Source organism: Lolium rigidum, chromosome 6 (assembly GCF_022539505.1).
Source record: "Lolium rigidum isolate FL_2022 chromosome 6, APGP_CSIRO_Lrig_0.1, whole genome shotgun sequence".
Lineage (NCBI taxonomy): Eukaryota > Viridiplantae > Streptophyta > Magnoliopsida > Poales > Poaceae > Lolium > Lolium rigidum.
The window spans coordinates 341,272,450-341,292,597 of NC_061513.1; the positions used below are offsets into that span (position 1 = coordinate 341,272,450).

Consider the following 20,148-nt stretch of genomic DNA (forward strand, 5'->3'; position numbering starts at 1 on the left):
AAGTACATAGACCGCCATCCAACCGCATCTATGCCTAAAAAGTCCACCTTCAGGTTATCATCCGAACCCCTCCAGTATTAAGTTGCAAAGCAACGGACAATTGCATTAAGTATGGTGCGTAATGTAATCAACAACTACATCCTCGGACATAGCGCCAATGTTTTATCCCTAGTGGCAACAAGCACAACACAACCTTAGAACTTTTTGTCACCGTCCCAGGTGTCAATGCGAGCATGAACCCACTATCGAGCATAAATACTCCCTCTTGGAGTTAAAAGTAAAAACTTGGCCGAGCCTCTACTAGTAACGGAGAGCATGCAAGATCATAAACAACACATATGTAATAACTTGATAATTAACATGACATGGTATTCTCTATCCATCGGATCCCGACAAACACAACATAGAGTATTACGAGATAGATGATCTTGATCATGTTAGGCAGCTCACAAGATCCAACAATGAAGCACAATGAGGAGAAGACAACCATCTAGCTACCGCTATGGACCCATAGTCCGGGGGTGAACTACTCACTCATCACTCCGGAGGCGACCATGGCGGTGTAGAGTCCTCCGGGAGATGAATCCCCTCTCCGGCGGGGTGCCGGAGGAGATCTCCAGAATCCCCCGAGATGGGATCAGCGGCGGCGGCGTCTCAGTAAGGTTTTCCGTATCGTGGTTTTTCGCATCAGGGGTTTCGCGACGGAGGCTTTAAGTAGGCGGAAGGGCAGAGTCGGGGGCCTGACGAGGGGCCCACACCATAGGCGGCGCGGGCCCCCTAGGCCGCGCCGCCTTGTGGTGTCGCCACCTCGTGGCCCCACTTCGTATGTTCTTCGGTCTTCCGGAAGCTCCGTGGAAAAATAGGCCCCGGGTCTTCGTTTCGTCCAATTCCAAGAATATTTCGTTACTAGGATTTCGAAACCAAAAACAGCAGTAAAACGAGAACCGGCACTTCGGCATCTTGTTAATAGGTTAGTTCCAGAAAATGCACGAATATGACATAAAGTGTGCATAAAACATGTAGGTATCATCAATAATATGGCATAGAACATAAGAAATTATCGATACGTCGGAGACGTATCACCCATCCATGTGTGAGTAATTCCCCCGATGTAGGCTGAAGGAGATGGTAGGGATTGGATGAGAATGATCATGTAATAGCATAAGATTGTTAGGGCATAGTGCCTAGTGTCCGTAATTGGTACTTTTATGATATTGTTGCAACTTGTTATGCTTAATGCTTGTCACTAGGGCCCGAGTGCCATGATCTCAGATCTGAACATGTTATCAATTCATTATGATATTCATTGCTTTATGATCTTACCTGCAAGTTGTATACACGTATTGCTGTCCGGAACCCGAGGCCCCAAAGTGACAGAAATTGGGACAAACGGAGGGGATGACGGTGATATGAGGATCACATGTGTTCACAGAGTGTTAATGCTTTGCCCCGGTGCTCTATTAAAAGGAGTGCCTTAATTTCCAGTAGATTCCCTAGAGGCCCGGCTGCCACCGGCTGGTAGGACAAAAGATGTTGTGCAAGTTTCTCATTGCGAGCACGTACGACTATATATGGAACACATGCCTATTGATTGATTAGTACTTGGACACCATTTTATTGTTATCTCGCAAATGCCCCGCTTTGATTGTTACATGAGTTTCTCTCATCCATGCAACGCCCGTTCATCCATCCTCGTGCCTACAGTATTTTAATACCGCTATTTACTATAATCACTACTCGCTGTCTTTGTTATTCTGCTGTCGTTAGTTCACCGTCGCTACTGCTATAAAACTGTTACTACTGATAAACTCTTGCGAGCAAGTCTGTTTCCACGTGCAGCTGAATTGAAAACTCCGATGTTAAGGCTTTCAAGTATTCTTTGTCTCCCCTTGTGACGAATCAATAAATTGGGTTTTACTTCCCTCGAAGATTGTTGCGATCCCCTATACTTGTGGGTTATCAAGACTATTTTCTGGCGCCATTGCCGGGGAGCATAGCTTTATTTGCAAGTTCACTTGGATTGATATTGTTCGCTACAAATTCTCCATCATGGGTAAACCTCGCGATCCTAAAGTCGCCATATTACCATCCACTACAAGAAAAGGTACAACTCGAGTACCTCTCGTCGCTCTTGATTCACCATCCGTGATTGATAAACTTGTTTCACCACCACATGCTTCACATGCCGGTACTTCGCTAGATCTGAAATTTTTTATAATATTGATGATGCTTCGCTGTGCTTGATGATAGTGGTTCATTGGGATCTTTTCTAGATGCTACAATTGCTAGGTCTAGACAAATTGAAAATGCTGAAACTCCTAATGAAAATGCTGCTACACTCGTTAATTCACCCGAGTCCGTTGAATACTCTAGTGATGATCTTGATGAAGATTATGTAGAACTTGATGATGATTTTATTGATAAATGCAATGCTACTACTGATGCAAGAAAAAATAAAAAGTTGCTTGCACAACATAGTGTTAGATATAAACTGTCTCTTGATCCTAAATTTGCCACATCTCCTATAAACATTAAGGATAAGGATTATGATTTTTCTCTTGATTTGTCTCACATATCTATTGTGGAGAAAACACCTTTTTGTGGTACTGAAAAAGAAAGTGTTGTAGAACACATGATTGAGCTATCTACTCGAGTAGCTTGTTTTCTCGATGATGTTAAGAAGCGTACTTATTTCGTTGCTAAAATTTTCCCTTTCGCATTAAAGGATGATGCTAAAACTTGGTATAATAGTTTGCCACCTGATTCTATTAATAATCCAAAAGAATTGCTTGATGTTTTCTTCCGGAAATACTTTCCTGCTAGTGCTCAACATATTGCTTTGCATAGAATTTATAATTTTGATCAAGAAGATGGAGAGAAATTGCCTGAGGCTTGGGCTAGATTTTGCTCTCTTATTAGAGCTTGGCCTGACCATGATTTGGAAAAGCATGATTTACTTGATATATTTTATAGTGGACTAACCATTGAGTCTAGGGCATACCTGGATAGTTGTGCTGGTTGTGTTTTCAGGAAAAGAACTCCAGACGATGTCGAAGAATTATTGGCGAGAATAGGCCGGAATCATGATGATTGGTCTACACCTGAACCAACCCCGACACCGATATTGAAGAAGAGTGGTATGATTACATTAAATGATGAAGATATGAGGGAAGCCAAGAAATCTCTTAAAGAGAAGGGTATTAAATCCGAAGATGTGAAGAATTTACCTCCCATAGAAGATTCATGTAAGATCACTCCCCCTTCATCCATAATTGAGGTACACTCTCTTGAACACTTTACTAGAGAAGATATTCCATATTCAAAACCTCCTGCTCAATGCTTAGATGAGTTTGATAATTATATTGTTAAGCAAAATAATTTCAATATGAGAGTAGAGAATCATTTAATGCAAAATTCTCGAGCTATTGGTGAATTGCATGGTATTGTGGAGAGAACCTCCAATGATGTTAAGATGCTTGTTAAACATTTTCAAATGGTTCAAACTCAAATTGATCAACTCACTAAAGTGCAAAATGACTTGTTAAAAGATAATTCTAAAGAAAAACATGCTTATGTAGTAACAACTAGAGGGGGTGTTTCTACCCAGGATCCTCTATATACTGAAGGGCATCCCAAAAGAATTGAACAAGATTCTCAACGAACTGAAACTAGTGCTCCATCTAAGAAAAAGAAAAAGAAACATAAAACTGTTGTAGAATCCTCCGAGCCCGTTAATGATCCTAATAGTATTTCTATTTCGATGCCGAAACTGAAAGTGGTAATGAACATGATAAAGATGATGATAAGAATGATGCTTCTGATAAAGAAGAGGTTGAAGAAGAACATGAAAAGCATGCTAAAAATAAGAAGTATACTAAAGAAGATTTTATTGCTAAGAAACATGGTAATGAAAGGGAACCTTGGGTTCAAAAGCAAATGCCTTTTCCTGCTAAGAAACTAAAATCAAAGGAAGAAGAACATTATAATAAGTTCTGTGATTGGATGAAACCTTTATTCCTGCAAATACCTTTGACTGATGCTATTAAATTGCCTCCTTATTCAAAGTATATGAAAGATATTGTCTCTAACAAAAGGAAAATTCCTAATGAGGAGATTTCCACTATGCTTGCTAATTACTCTTTTAATGGTAAGGTTCCAAAGAAGCTTGGCGACCTGAGTATACCGACTATTCCTTGTTCTATCAAGAATAATTATGTTAGAACCGCTCTATGTGATTTGGGAGCGGGTGTTAGTGTTATGCCTTTCTCTCTTTATAAGAGACTTTATTTAGATAAGTTGATACCGACCGATATATCTTTGCAAATGGCTGATAAATCTATTGCTATTCCTGTTGGTATATGTGAGGATGTTCCTGTTCAAGTTACTAACAATTGCTTGATATTAACTGATTTTGTTGTGTTGGAAATGCCCGAAGATGATAATATGTCTATTATTCTTGGGAGACCTTTTCTTAACACTGCAGGGGCTGTTATTGATTGCAATAAAGGAAAAGTTACTTTCAATGTCAATGACAAGGAGCATACCGTTTATTTTCCCAAGAGGATTGAGAAAGCATGTGGAGTTAATACAATTTCTAATGTGAGAACTATCAAAGTGGGAACTATTGATTGTCCAATATATGAGCCTAAAGAAGAATATCAAACTCTTGTGATTGGATCTATATCAATACAATACAAGGTAACATGATTGATTTGAGGTTTATTTCTTCATATGCTATGTAAAATTTATTTGCTGGCAAGACTTGATCAACCTTGTTAACAAATTCATTTTATATGCATAGAGGAACTAAACAACATCTCTTTCTCCCTCCACTTGTTCTACTTGCTGTAGCACTTTTGTTTTTGAAAAGTTCTTTAGTTAATTAGAGATTTCAAAAAATTTCCTGCCCAGTAATAATAATTTTGACACCCAGAAATGTGCATTTTTCAAAGTTTTCAGAAATTCACAAAAATTATACCATTGGTCCTATTTTTTGATGAGGCACCTGGGAACACCTGGGGATGACCGGTGGGGCACCCGTGGTGGCACCCCACAGGCCGGCGCGACCAGCAAGGGGGGCGCGCCACCCTGGCGTGTGGGTCCCTCCTTGCCCCACTACATCATCTCTTCCTCCCACTCTCTTCTCTCTCCCGAAAAAACTCGCACCAGGTTCCTCTCACTCGCGTTTTTGCTCAAGAGCTCCGTATTTCTCGATCTCTTTGCTCAGCCCAGATTTCTGTCTGGAATTTGGCACATTTGCTCTCCGGTATGTGACTCCTCCGATTATCCAAGTAGAATTTTATTTGGTGGAGTATATCTTGAATATTGTGCTGCTGTAGGTAACATGTTTAGTGAGCTTGCATGCTTGTTCTAAGTGGTAGAAACTAGTTTTGATGCATGATTAGTACTCTAGCAAGTTCCTATGGTAGTTTCCCTCAATTATATGTCACCAAATCAAATTTTATAATGTTTGTTGAAATTTTTTAGAAAATGGAAGGGAGTAGGCACCAACTCAAGCAACAAGAATTGGAGGTGCAACAGGTCATGAGAGTTCACCGCGAAGAAGGAGTATACCCCGCTTACTACCCGTGCATGGATTTTATGAGAAGTGCAGGAATCTTGCAAGATGTTCAAAGTCTAATCTCTCGTGCAGGGTTGGATGATTTTGTTGTTGGTGAACCATGCCAATATGCAAAATTGACTATGTCTGTAGTGCAGGATTTTGAATTCAATTGGTCGCGATCTAACCCCATGGTTCGGTACAAAATTTATAATAAAGCTGTCAACTTGCCATTCAATGATTTTTGTGCAGCAATTAGAGTGCCGCAATGGGGATCATGCGAGAAGATAAGGGGATCGCCGCAAGAGTTCTTGCACCTCTTCAAGATGATTTGTCATGGAAGAAGCTTCTCAGAGGATGGTGGTAAAATCAGTAGTATTCAACTCCCAGCTATTCGTTACTTTGCTTATTTCATCACCAAGTGCGTTCTTGCTAGAAAGAATGGAAGTAAGTTATCTATCCAGGATCTAGCCTTTCTAGCTGCTGCATTACAAGGTGATAGGACTTACAACTTGGGTGCTTTGATAGCCAATAGACTTGCTACTAACCGTGAGAAGGGTGGAATTTGTGGAGGTCTCATCGCCTCTCGTTTATTATCTATGCACGGTGTAGAACCTCACCATCTTGATATTCAAATTCCCATAGAGAAACTTGACATAGTATCCATGATTAAGCATGAATTTGTTTCTGACTCATCCAATTTGAGTAACCTGTCTTACAGGATTACATTTTACAAGAAAACTTGGAGAATAACTAAGAAAACTGAAAAACTAGTAGGATTGCCTGCACCTGTTCTATTTAACTTTGGTTCCAAGAAGGATTGGTCAGTCACGGAAGGTGAACTGAATGCATACATAGAGGGAGATGGCCATCGTGCAAGAGACAACACGGAGGAGGCCGAGGAACACCTCGACTCGTCATCCGATGCGACAAGTTCTTCGCATCAACAAGTTGGGCATGAGGAGCCTCCATGCTTTTCTTCCGCATCGGGACCTTATTATGACTACGCCATGTATGATCCACCGGCGTGGAACCCAGACCCTCGCCGGGGTTGATCTCCACTTAGGCCAAAAGCCTAAGCTTGGGGGGAGGTATACCGGCATCACTCATTCTTTGCATATTATGGTTGCTGGATACTCGTACATACTTGTTTAGTTTCTTTGAGTGGTTTTCTAATGAGGGGAAGATGATATTTGGGGAAGTGCTGCCTGAAAACAGATTCTGGACTGTTACTAAAAAAAATCGTGTGCACAGCCAGAACGTTATTTTGAGCTGCCAATTTTTGTGCATGTTCCCCAGGTTGTTATCTAACTTTCATTAGTTGAACACTTTTCGATCTGAGCAGCGTAAGATTTTCTTAAAAATCGATTACTGAACTGCAGTTAAGTTTTGGCAGATTTCTGCCATCTTGCTTTTCTGTGTTTCTTTTAGTTTTCATTTTCTTGTTTTTTGCTTTGTTTCTTTCCTAAAACACAAAAAGACCAAAAATATTTCTGTTGTTTCTCTTTATCACTTGTTTATTTTAGTTTCTTGCTTTTATCTTGCTCTATTTGCTATCGTTGGTTTGCTATAAGAAAACCCAAAAAGATTTTGCTTTGTTTGCTCGTTTCCTTTTGTTCTTGTTTCCAATTCGAAAACACCAAAAATATATGTTTTTCTTCTTTGGTTTTGTAAAGTTCATTATGAGTTCAATGGTCTTCGGTGGCTGGAGCGTGGTTTTCATTTCCTATTATTCAAGCTACACAAGTGAAAATGCAATAATGACGATCTACGACAATCCGATTGTGGTGAGAGGCTGGTATGAACTCTATTTGTTTTCATTTTTGTACATATACTCATCCATGTGAGCATGCCTAGTTGGTTCATGTGAGGTATATGTCATTTAAGAAAGTCTAGTAGTTCATGATCTCTCATTATTAGCTCCAATTTATTAATATGAGTAGCATGTCATACATATTTGCTTGCATTGTTTTATTCATAGATAGGTATGACATTGTGGTATCCTCCTCTGAATAATTCACTTGAATCAACTTGGCACATGCTCACGCATGCATATGACTGAACAAAATGTCAATTAAGCCTCGATGATTTACTTTACCTCAGAGTTCTTGTATCACTTTTATGCCTCCATTAATTTATTTTGTCGCAAGCATGATTATGACAAGTCATCGCTCTCTTGATTGTCGCTTCCCGCCTATTGCTAGCCTTCACTTGTACCGAGCGGGAACGCCGCTCGTGCTTCCAAACACCGAAAACCAAGTTATTCCGAGTGTCCACCATAAATACCTATGCATGGCATTTCAAACCATTCCAAGTAAATTTTCATGTGCTACCTTTAAACCTTCAAAATGCTTCTCAATTTGTGTCAATGTTTTATAGCTCATGAGGAAATATGTGGTGTTTATCTTTCAATCTTGTCATTTACTCCCGACTGATTTTCATAATGGACTAGTGGCACATCCGCTTATCCAATAATTTTGCAAAAAGAGCTGGCAACGGGGTTCCCAGCTCCAATTAATCAACTTTCATTAATAATTCTCTTCACATGTTTTGCCCTGATTTATCAATAAGCAACTTAAATTGCAAATAGACACTCCTCCATGGTATGTGATTGATGGAAGGCACCCGAGGATTCGGTTAGCCATGGCTTGTGTAAGCAAAGGTTGGGGGGAGTGTCATCCATAATAAAACTAAAGTACGTGTGTAAACAAAGAGAAGAGGGATGATTTACCTTGCTGGTAGAGATAACGTCCTTCATGGGAGCCGCTCTTGAAAGTCTGGCTGACGAGGTAGTTAGAGTACCCATTATCATTCGTTGACAACAATAAACATCTCTCAAAATAATTTTACTCCTGTTTTACAAATGAAAAGCTCTAGCACATGTTAATCACTGCTTCCCTCTGCGAAGGGTCAATCTTTTACTTCTACATTGCGTCTCCATCCTTTTGTTTGAGCACTTTCTTGAGAGCACAACTGTCATTCTTAGTATAATATGCTTGTCCCAAAATGTGATTAATGGTGGTATAACTTTGATGCTTTAATCTTTGATAATCTATATTGCCAGTCTTCTCATGAACCTCAAAGGTGCCCAATCATTTATGTTTTGCTGTACAATTATGGGCAAGCGACCACTTTATCATATCATTCTATGAACATAGACATGATTCATGATGCTCATTATTAATTTGTTGGTACCTTTTCCATGATTGACATGGCTATTAGATGATTTTATTTGCATGTATCTTATTATGAACTGGTTAAGTACTTGCCATATCATGAGAATATTTACATCATATGAACAAATGTGTTCGTGAAAGTTCTTTTATCGCACTCAGTTGTTAACTGAATTGCTTGAGGAAAAGCAATAAGCTAAGCTTGGGGGAGTTGATACGTCCAAAACGTATCTACTTTCCCGAACACTTTTGCTATTGTTTTGCCTCTAATTTGTGTATTTTGGATGCAACTAACACGGACTAATGCTGTTTTCAGCAGAACTGTTCTGGTGTCTCGTTTTTGTGCAGAAATCCAACTTTCAGGAAAATCCTCGGAATTTATGCGTAAGGTCCTATTTTCCCAGAATATTGGTGGAGCCAGAAGGGCAAGCCAGGTGGGGGCCCGAGGGACCCACACGCTAGGCCGGCGCGGCCCTAGTGTGTGGTGGTCTCGGCTGGCCCCCGACGCCCTCCTTCGGACTACTTATTGCCTTCGACCTAAAAACGCACGGGGGGTTAGAAGAAATCGCCAGAATACATCCAGTACGCCGCCACCGTCGCGAAACTCCGTCTCGGGACCGAAACTCCGTTCGGCACTCCGCCGGGACGGGGAATTGGAGGAGATCATCGCCATCATCACCACCGACGCCTCTCCATCGACCAGCCATGTTTCCCCCATCCATGTGTGAGTAATTCCCCGCTGTAGGCTGAAGGGGATGGTAGGGATTGGATGAGATTGGTCATGTAATAGCATAAGATTGTTAGGGCATAGTGCCTAGTGTCCGTAATTGGTACTTTTATGATATTGTTGCAACTTGTTATGCTTAATGCTTGTCACTAGGGCCCGAGTGCCATGATCTCAGATCTGAACATGTTATCAATTCATTATGATGTTCATTGTTTTATGATCTTACCTGCAAGTTGTATACACGTATTGCTGTCCGAAACCCGAGGCCCCAAAGTGATAGAAATTGGGACAACCGGAGGGGATGACGGTGATATGAGGATCACATGTGTTCACGGAGTGTTAATGCTTTGCTCCGGTGCTCTATTAAAAGGAGTGCCTTAATTTCCAGTAGATTCCCTAGAGGCCCGGCTGCCACACGCTCGGTAGGACAAAAGATGTTGTGCAAGTTTCTCATTGCGAGCACGTACGACTATATATGGAACACATGCCTATTGATTGATTAGTACTTGGACACTGTTTTATTGTTATCTGCAAATGCCCTGCTTTGATTGTTACATGAGTTTCTCTCATCCATGCAACGCCCGTTCATCCATCCCTGTGCCTACAATATTTTAATACTGCTGTTTACTATAATCACTACTCGCTTGTCTTTGTTACTCGTCGCTGTTATTTCACTACTGGTACTCGCTATAAAACTGTTACTATCGATAAATTCTTGCGAGCAAGTTCTGTTTCCAGTGCGACTGAATTGACAACTCCGCTGTTAAGGCTTTCAAGTATTCTTTGTCTCCCCTTGTGTCGAATCAATAAATTGGGTTTTACTTTCCTCGAAGACTGTTGCGATCCCCTATACTTGTGGGTTATCAAGAGTTTATACCGAACTCTCGGGAAAACACTAGTAGAAAATGTACTTCTCTTCGAGTGTGGACTTTTGTAGGACGGGCTAAACATAGCTCGTTTTTTGAAAATTTCAAAAATAGCATTCTAAGTTCAAAAAAATCCAACAATAAAATATTGATGTAGGCAATGTTGAGTTGTATCATTGTGTAAAATTTGAACCCCAGATACCATATATTCGAGGCAGCATAAAAATGACAAAATCTGGCAGATTTTGAGATTGTGAGATTTTGTACTATTCACTATTATAGATATCAGAAATTTTCATTTTTGCATATCCTCGAATATAAGGTATTTCGAGTTGCAAATTTGCATGCTCGGTAGAACACAAGATTGTCTACATCAAGATTTTGTTTTCAGATTTTATTTGAAACTTAAATATATTATTTATGAATTTTTTTAAAATGAGCCGCATGTAGCTCAAGCTACATTTGTGGATTTCCACTTCTCTTTCCTCTTCTAACAACCTACAGAACAAAATAGTGTTGCCTTGTGTGCTCAACTCCACCAAGCGAAGGTTTCGTATTAGAATTGAAAACAAATATGTAAAGTAACAAAGTAAAGAAAGTAAATGCAATACGAAAGGTAAACCAAATGCTATGCAAAAACAAAATAGTATGGTAATGGTAGTGGTGTAATTTTTGTGATAAAGCTAAATGAAATAAAGATAAATATATTTGTATGGTTCTTATGCAATCGGGTATTGAATAGGTATGGTTCTTAATATATCCAACTGCTATTACTATATTATGACATAGACATTATAAATATTCAGTAGTTCAATTTTTCTAGTGAGAAAGACCCGATTCTAGAGTTTGGCACAAAGCCTTGTTGGCTTCGTCCCTGTCCGTGGATGTATGTCCAAAAATGAAGTTGCATTTATCGATTCAAATTCATGTTTGGACCATCAATTAACCAATCATGTATACACAAAAAAGGCACATTGAAATTCATATTCACAAATACTTTTATATAATTATGGTTGGTAACCGTTTACTAAATCTTATATACACCCCCCGTCCATAAAAAAATGTCGAAAGTTTGTCTAAATTTAGATGCATCTGCTATACATTAAAAAGTGAATATATACATCCAAATTTAGACGTGCTCTTAGCATTTTCTTATAGACAGAGGTAGTTTGTGGTCAAAGCTTAAAATACATCTGAAATTTTGAAACAAGACGGAGCATTTGTACACGATTGACGACCCGCTTGCTCTTCCGTAAGGCCCAGCATCACGGCCTCAAAGTTTTTGCTGAGCCCATATGGAGTTTTCAACGGCTGGCACTGGCACGTGAGTGGCACGCACGCAGGGAAGAATAATCCGACCGTTGAGGCCTCTCCCGGAGAGCCTTTAATTGAACTGCGATCCAGAAATTCCCCAATTCCAAACTCGCCTCGCCGCTCCCCACCTCCCCTGCGCTCCCCCGCTCCACCGCCAGCCAGCCGGCCGGCCATGGCGATCTCCACCGATTCGCACTCCGAGGAGCAGGTATGTCTGCTTGCTCACCCTCCCTCCCCTCCCCTCCTCCGGGTACCCCTGCCAGATCTGTGCGGTTCTTGTGGCCGTGTGGGAAATCTTGGGGGTAGCAGCCAGAGTACTCACGACCTCGCCTCCCGGCTCGCTCCCACGAGCGACCCCGGAGGCCACCAAACCCTAACCAAAAAAGGCCCCGATCTCGTGCCTCCCTTACCGCCGCCGTCGCCGGCGCCGGCGGCGGTGGCGGCGCCCGTCCGTCAAGATTCTTGGGATTTGGCCAGGGACCGCCGCCGGGATGTTCTTGGGGGTGGCCGTTTGCTCGCGGCCTTGCTCGAATCGAGCGGCGATCCGATCTCGCATGATTATTCCCCTTAATGCTAGGGTTAGATCGGTAGCTGACGTCAGCCAGCCGCGGAAAGGATCAAGGTCCTCTTTTCTTTGTTTGGTTCAAGATTGCATTTTGGGTTCTCAGCTTCCTGTTATGGTTTGCATGGTAAAAGATGCATTTTGTGCGTCTTATATCGTTTGTTTGGCCCACGAAGGCACTTTCAGACTCACCAGCATAAGATCTTCCCATAAAATGGAAGAACTATAATGTGTCTTTTCTGTCCACTCCCTGTAGGCTACGCAGCATTCGCAGGAGGAGAAGCGGTGGGTGCTGTCTGACTTCGACGTCGGGAAAGCGCTCGGGAGGGGCAAGTTCGGCCATGTTTACTTGGCCAGAGAAAAGAGAGTAAGATGCTCTACGCCATTTATTTATCTCGTCAGTAATATGCTGTAGGCTATTTATCTCGTCAGTAATCGTAGCATGTTTTATTGTTCAGTGCTGTAATGGTACTCTTTTGTTCTATATGTAGTAGGCAGATTAACTCAGAATCATGATTTCATTCAAGGGTTTTATGTTTTGCCATTGATGGGCGCCTGGACCTGATTAGATCGTTACTGTAGGTGGTTCAATAATTAGACCTGAGATCTATCTGTTCTGCGACTAAGCATTGGTCCACATGTGTGCGTTTTGGGTTTAGAATTAGGAAACACACAGTAATACACATGTTGAGGCCACAAGTTTAATATATATGCTATCTGTTGCCTACTTTTGACTTCTAGTTGTAGCACAATTCCATGGTAAGGTACCCGTTTCATGAACATTTTTCATACATAGCACAATTCCATTGTATGGGGCTACATGTTCTCTTAAAGATGGCAGGATTACCAGCAAACATGTTGGATGTGGTAGCTCTTTAATGTCGTTTGGAATTGTTAATACTCAGCCTTACACCATTTTCTTCCTATGGAAACAGAGCAATCAGATTGTGGCTTTGAAAGTTCTTTTCAAGAATCAGTTGAAGCAATCTCAGGTGGAGCATCAGCTGCGGCGTGAGGTCGAGATACAGAGTCACCTTAGGCACCCCAATATTCTTCGCCTATATGGCTACTTTTATGATCAGGTCCTGATTAGCCCAACTACAATACAGAGAAGCTTTATTTTCCTCATTTTGTGTCCTCTCATTCTTATCGTGTGTTCTTTGTCATGTGGATTTTGCAGACCCGTGTGTACCTGATCTTGGAGCATGCTGCGAAAGGTGAGCTTTACAAGGAGTTGCAGAGATGCAAGCATTTCTCTGAAAGACGCTCAGCTACCGTAAGTATCTCTTTGCATGTGTTTCATGGTAAATGTACCTTTTACCCACTGTTCGAAGTACTAACTGATTCACTGGTTTGCAGTACATAGCATCATTGGCACGAGCCCTCATCTATCTACATGGGAAGCATGTGATCCATCGAGATATTAAACCAGAAAACCTTTTAGTTGGAGCTCAGGTATTTGCACTGTTCTATTCGTTTTTTGTGATCTGGAACAGTACTCTCTCTGGCATTTTACATATGCATATGATTTCATGACAGGGAGAGTTGAAGATTGCGGACTTTGGTTGGTCTGTTCATACCTTCAACCGGAGAAGGACAATGTGTGGAACTCTAGATTATCTGCCTCCTGAAATGGGTACTTAATACTTCCATGCCAAAACTGATTTATTGAGAAACCAAATACCCTAAATTTTCATATATGCTTTTTCTTGCCTCCTAACTTGTTGCAATTTGTCCAGTGGAGAAGACGGAACATGATTACCATGTCGACATATGGAGCTTGGGCATCCTATGTTATGAGTTCCTTTATGGTCTCCCACCTTTTGAAGCGAAAGAGCACTCCGAAACATATCGAAGGTAACTCATGATGAATGCTATGATTTTACTTTCTTGACTCAATGTTCTTATGAATCTTGCTTCCTCCTACTTTATAATTTCTTCTAAGTGAGCTACATATTCTGTCATAAGTGCTTTAACTTTCTACTGCTAAGCAAATGCTATGCATGTTGCTTCTACATGAAACAGACATATGTTACATTGATCACTGGTTAGCATGGCTAGGCATCCTTTTTTTAGGTTCAGGTTTCCTGGTATCCATCATCAGTAATAGATTTTTTTTTACTGGATCACATGTTTAAATCGTCGTGATTGAGAGACTAGAGTCACTTCCATGCAACTCTACTTAGCTCCCATTGGGCCTTGTACTTTTCTTATAAGCTGCCTTATTTTTACAATCCAGGATAGTGAAAGTTGACCTGAAATTTCCATCGAAACCATTCGTTTCTCCTGCTGCCAAGGACCTCATTTCACAGGTAATTAGTTCATGGCCTTCTTTCAGATCATGATTGTAATATGAGGTGGTTTTTGTGACAAGTGACGAGAGCATCTCATGACTGGTTTGTCTTGGACTTGTTGCAGATGCTTGTTAAACACTCCGCGAATCGGCTTCCCCTCCATAAGGTCCTGGAGCATCCCTGGATCGTCCAAAATGCCGACCCTTCAGGCGTGTACCGAGGGTAGAGTTTGGCTCGACCAATCACTTCAAAGAGGACCCCTGGAGCACTCTTGGAGCACCCCTGAATTCTTCTCATTGTTGTCATATCTGGCTTTTGTTAGCCGTGTTGTAGTGCTGTTGCTCCCGGCCGCGGGCTTTTGTTAGCCGTGGCATAGTGCTGTTGCTCCCGATCGCAGCTGCATCGATAATGTTCATTCGTTCAAGCTTCAACTTTTCTCTTTGAAGATCCTGAAGCTAGCTTACTTGTAGCAGTAGTGCCAAGAATTTGTTGTGAATGTGTATCCTACTCTGTGTCTCTTGTTGTTCAGGACAGCCGGTAATGTAAGAGGTTTCTGCAGTTTATTTATGTGCTTGTTCATTACAGGCTAATCAACATGTTCATTCGTTCAAGCTTCAGCTGTTCTCTTGGAAATCCTACCAGTAGTGCCAAGCATGTGTTGTGAATGTGTATCCTACTCTGTATCTCGTTGGACAGGACAGATGGTCTACATATTTAAGCGGTTTCTGCAGTTCATTTCTGTGCTTGTTCAACACAGGCAATCAGCGCAGATGCCTTGTTATCTGCATTCTAACTGTGATTCAGCTAGCTTATATTCTCGATGAAGATCCTGAAGCTAACTTGTAGTGTCAAGCGTATGTTGTGAATGTGTATCTTCCTCTGTTTCTCTTCTTAGGCAGGATAAGCCGGTCTATATATTTAAGAGGTTTCTGCAGTTCATGTATGTGTTTGTTCATTTCAGGCTAATCAAAGCAGCTGTTATCGGCATTCTAACTGTGATCCAGGTGATCGAAATAAATAAATTTCCAGATAGCCCAGATTCAGAATAAAAAGGCTCTCAGGTGATTTGATTTAATCAGTGTTTCACCCTTTTCACACTCTCGAGAGCAACACCAACGAAACGATACAAAGTATCTCCACTAGAAGTGTTCAGTTTATTCCGTAAAAAAAGTGTTAAAGTTTAGTAAATTTACAAGAAGAATGATAATGCTTGATATGTCTATGAGAGAGAATAGGGGTGAGAAAAATGAGATCTTGCTTTATCCTCGCTGCTTACAGTGCTTCTTGTTTTCGTAGTGGGACTCACTAGAGAAAATCCTTGTCAGATAGCTCAAACAGCACTTGTACGACTCAACAACTCGAACTCCGCTCAGAAAAATAAACCTAACTTGCTTGCCAACATGACAATCAAGCCATGGCAGAATCTCCAGCTCACCAACCATGTAAGGATGTAGCATGCAGAACAGAACAGAACAGCAGAAGTAACACAAGTAAAACAGAGTGTCAAACAGTTAACTGTATGTAAAACAGTAATTGATATGTCTTGCCTGAAATTTTGTCTCCATCCCCTGGGGCCAATTTTGTGTCGGTGGAAGTGGAAATCATCGGCGGCACCTCACCTCTCCCCTTGGATTCCCTTCCAATCGCCTTCTTGGCTTCCTCAATCTCCAATTCAGAAGTGGGGATCCTCAGGTCCTTCTGGCTCTTGGAATCGGAGATCGATCCGGATTCCAGGGCGTCCTTGTAACTACGCGTTTCCATCTTAATCAACGCGGTGTGAATTTGCTCTAACCTATTCAAGACTGAATTCAGTTCCTCCGAGCGTGAGTCTGCGTTGCTGACTCGTCCTTGTCGCCACTCCTTTCAGATTGAATCAGTTTTGCAACTTCTTTTTTGATCTGATGAAGAGCTTTACAATGTGATCCAACGAAAAAGTTACTTTGCTTGACAAATTTAACCTTGGGTAGGGTAAAATGATAAAAGTGTTCATTTCAGTAAATTTACAACAGAATCAGGGATTAACTGCTGCGAAAAGAGCTGCTGAGCATGCACCCAAAATTGAGCTTCTAGCAAGTCTCCAAAAATGACCTTCTACCACAAGAGATTACTATTGTAGAAACCCTTATTGTATTATACATTAATTCTCAGGAGAAGTTTCTCTACAAGGCAAACTAAAAAAAATGATAAGAGAAAGTGGTTAAAAAAGGATAGCTCTAATTACACACATGCTCAATATATATCCATCTAAATTATCTTGTGCTTCTCACACTACCGCTGCTGACCCATTGCAGTCAGGTGAACACTTCGCCGGGGAGCTGTCGAGGAGCTGCGTGTTTTGAAGGTGGTGGCGCTCGTCGTCATCGTGCTTCATGTTCTCGACATCCTCGTGGCTCAGGAAGCAAGGCTGGTTCGTCGAGCACAGAACCCTCGCCCACATCCTATCAGTGATCACGACTTTGTTCTGCTTCTCCGTGATTCTCTGCATAGGTTACCAAAAGTTTCAGGCTATCGGCACAAGTTTTTTTAGCAAGTATTAGCATAAGGTTTATAGGACTTCAACTGAACGCAAGGTTGATGATCACTGTTCCCTGGACTTACATAGAATGGGATGTAAGCATGTCTGCCGTTTACGGGCGCGACGGTGTAGCCAGTGTACCCTGCCATGGCGCCATGGAGGGCGCTGTGTGCAAGCAGAGTGCAGTAGACGTTGTCAGAGGCGTTTGATCGGACCGCACGGATCATGTATGTCGGATCGATGTACTTGAGAGTTATGGGGAAGTTGGTTTTCTTCTTGAAATGATCCTGCATGATTAAGAAAGCCAAGCAACTCAGTGGAGGAATAAGATCATGTCTCATAAAGAGCCTCGTTTGTCCCCACATTGACAAGGAAATGAAAGTCTGGACCAGAAATCTGACCTTGATCTTCTGGGATAGCCAAAGGCCAACATCCAGAAGCAGCTTATTTCCCGAAGCATCCTGAGTGTCCACAAAATTCATGCTTTGGGCGATGAGATCTTGGCCAGCACCCTCGGCAACAACAATGACCATATGACCACTGTCCTTGAGCCGTTTCTGAATGAACTCAAGGAGGCCTCCTTTTCCTTCAAGGTAGAATGGTGACTCCGGGATTAAGCAACAGTCCTGAGATTACAAGCAGAGCAAAGTGGTCAGTCTAGACTCAGCATTACTGTTACGTTGATTATTGTGATGAACTTATAGGATGATAACAACATACCACATCACGACTAGCTAGAGTAGCATACATGGCGATAAACCCTGCATCAGTAAAATTTAAAACTCATTATTTACTTAAAACCACATTACTTCAGAAAATGCAGGAGCAGGTATTACTTGAAGATGTAACTGCAAGTCTATAATAGGGCAAGAGACGTACCACTGTTACGACCCATTAGCTTCACAACACCAATGCCATTCTCTGCACTTTCAGCTTCGACATGCGCAGCGTTGATGGCTCTTTGAGCCTCCTCCACAGCAGTGTCAAATCCAAAAGATTTGTCAATCACCTGTGTGAACAATGCAACATCAGTCACAACCAAATGTGAAAAACAATCACCCGTGTATACAAACGCAGGGACACTGGAAAAAGGGAAGTACCGCAATATCGTTATCTATGGTCTTTGGGACACCGACCACTGCACATTTGAGTCCCCGTCTACGGACTTCCTGAAATGAAGTTTAAGCAGTTGCATGTGAGATAAGACCAAGCATTGTGCATCTGATTGAGACCTTCCTGAAGTAGCAATCCTTGTTACCTCATATATTACGGAAGCGCCTTGCTGAGTACCATCACCTCCAATAATGTAGACCTGGTTAATACCACGATCCTGAAGACTATCAACAATTTTGGCAGTGTCGTGTCCTCCCCTTGAAGTTCCGAGAATGGTTCCCCCTCTCTTATGGATGTCATTCACCGATTTTGGTGTCAATGTGACGGTGTTTCGTGAATAGAAACCCTTGTATCCACCCTGCACATTGCACATCCAGAAAGAAGTTTAAAAAACAAAAAACAGAATCAACATAACAGATGCCGAATGTTAGTATTATTTTCAGACTTAACTAATGAGCAGCATCAAGTTGTTTGTTAGTGGCGGCTAAAAATGCATATTGGTGTCACCATCAGTATTGTGTTCTCGGGCAGTTTTGCTCTAATAAATCTAAAGTACAGTACATTTCTATAAGCAGTCCGAATCAGTCACTATAATTAAGTAACCGAGCATCGTTAGCATCGTAACAAAGCATTACCTAAAATACTAATTTGAACATTGTAAATTACACATCCGGAACAAACAAGAGCACCACGAAAGTCCTCACCTCAATGCCGACGACGCTGGTGATACCGTACATATCGTACAGGCCGCACACGAGCTCACGGATGACCGTGTTCAGCCCGGGGCAGAGGCCGCCGCAGGTGACGATGGCGGCGTTCACCTCATCGGACTGGAAGTAGACCCTCTGGCGCGGCCCGGCGCGGCGGAAATGGGTGCCCCTCGCACTAGTCTTATGAACAACAATCTGCAACAATCCACAGAGTTTAAGCCACCAGACTAATACCCTGCAACGGTTATCGCATTCTGAAAAATTCTCACCTTCTGCGTGACGGTGTCGTCCGTGTTGACGAAGTACTGCCTGGGAGAACACGTGGAAGAAAGGTCAGGTTTGGCGAACATACGTGTTTGGAAGGGAACTCAACTGTTGCTGGCACGAAAAGGTGGAGAATTCTTACTTGACGACCGAGTAGGCGGGGTTGTCCTGGAGGGGATTCGGGTACGTCTGCAGATCAGCAACAGAAGCAACTGGTGAGCAATTGATTCATCAAGGATACTGTACTACTTTTTTCGAAATTGAAATTTTCAGCTTTTTCAGGGGATCCATCGATTTCTCTAGGTTTGGAAAGAGGAAATTACTGGCTCCAGCAACGGATCGATTTTTCCCTTATGTTTCAAAAATCATCGGACCAACTGAACCGCATGGTGTGATCAGTTCATCCTCGAACCCAAGCTAGAACTGGCAAATTCCTCTTTTTTCGATAACGAACTGGCAAATTCCTGATCTAAATGATGTAACAACAACAGATGCGGCAAACTCACAGAAACGGCGCCAAAAAAAGCATCAGAACTTCGGACAATCGGGAAAACACGAACCGATCGAAAGCGAGACAGCAGGGAGCACGCACCGGGAGCTCGGGGAGGTAGTCGGTGAGGTGGGGCACGTCCTCGAGCACGTACCCGGCGTCGCCGCCCACCAGCTTCTTCTTCATCGCCCACTTGCACGCCGACGCCGGCGCCTTCGCGGCGGCGGCGGCGGGGGGCAAAGATTCCGTCTTCTGCTCAATTAGCTTGAGCTTCTGCTCCGCCAACGCCGCCGCCGCCGCCGCGGGAGCAGGGGCGACGCGGACGGACTCCATGGCAGGGAGGGACCCCGTCGGTAACCACGAGGAGGCAGGACAGAAAGTAAAGAAAAGGTTCGCGATTACAAGAGAGCTTATCCGCGAATTGGGAGCGATCTTGCTGGTGTCTGCGTGTGTGGCGGGAGGGGAGGGGAGCCGCGGGGGAGTTTATATATCGGGATTAGCCATCGCGCGCCGCCGTTAAGCGCTGTGTGTGTTTGACGGCGGCGACAGAGAGGGAGAAG

The 20,148-nt window shown here is 42.4% G+C and overlaps 2 protein-coding genes across 2 annotated transcripts; one reads left to right on the plus strand and one right to left on the minus strand.

Annotated features, from left to right (window-relative positions):
* The first annotated feature begins 11,779 nt into the window (after positions 1 to 11,779).
* Positions 11,780 to 14,987, plus strand: LOC124667136 (serine/threonine-protein kinase Aurora-2-like). Its single transcript, XM_047204463.1, has 9 exons — positions 11,780 to 11,848; positions 12,459 to 12,569; positions 13,138 to 13,284; positions 13,383 to 13,478; positions 13,562 to 13,657; positions 13,742 to 13,838; positions 13,942 to 14,059; positions 14,442 to 14,514; positions 14,621 to 14,987. Exons 1-9 carry the CDS (start codon positions 11,813 to 11,815, stop codon positions 14,720 to 14,722), a joined length of 876 nt encoding a protein of 291 aa, XP_047060419.1. The 5' UTR covers positions 11,780 to 11,812; the 3' UTR covers positions 14,723 to 14,987.
* A 1,453-nt stretch (positions 14,988 to 16,440) lies between these two features.
* Positions 16,441 to 20,099, minus strand: LOC124661107 (ATP-dependent 6-phosphofructokinase 6-like). Its single transcript, XM_047198963.1, has 11 exons — positions 19,691 to 20,099; positions 19,241 to 19,287; positions 19,104 to 19,143; positions 18,829 to 19,029; positions 18,270 to 18,482; positions 18,112 to 18,180; positions 17,891 to 18,020; positions 17,732 to 17,772; positions 17,413 to 17,637; positions 17,095 to 17,298; positions 16,441 to 16,975 (listed from the first exon to the last, which is right to left on the minus strand). The coding sequence occupies exons 1-11, from the start codon at positions 19,919 to 19,921 to the stop codon at positions 16,760 to 16,762; spliced, it is 1,617 nt and encodes a 538-aa protein (XP_047054919.1). The 5' UTR covers positions 19,922 to 20,099; the 3' UTR covers positions 16,441 to 16,759.
* Between the last annotated feature and the right edge of the window lie 49 nt (positions 20,100 to 20,148).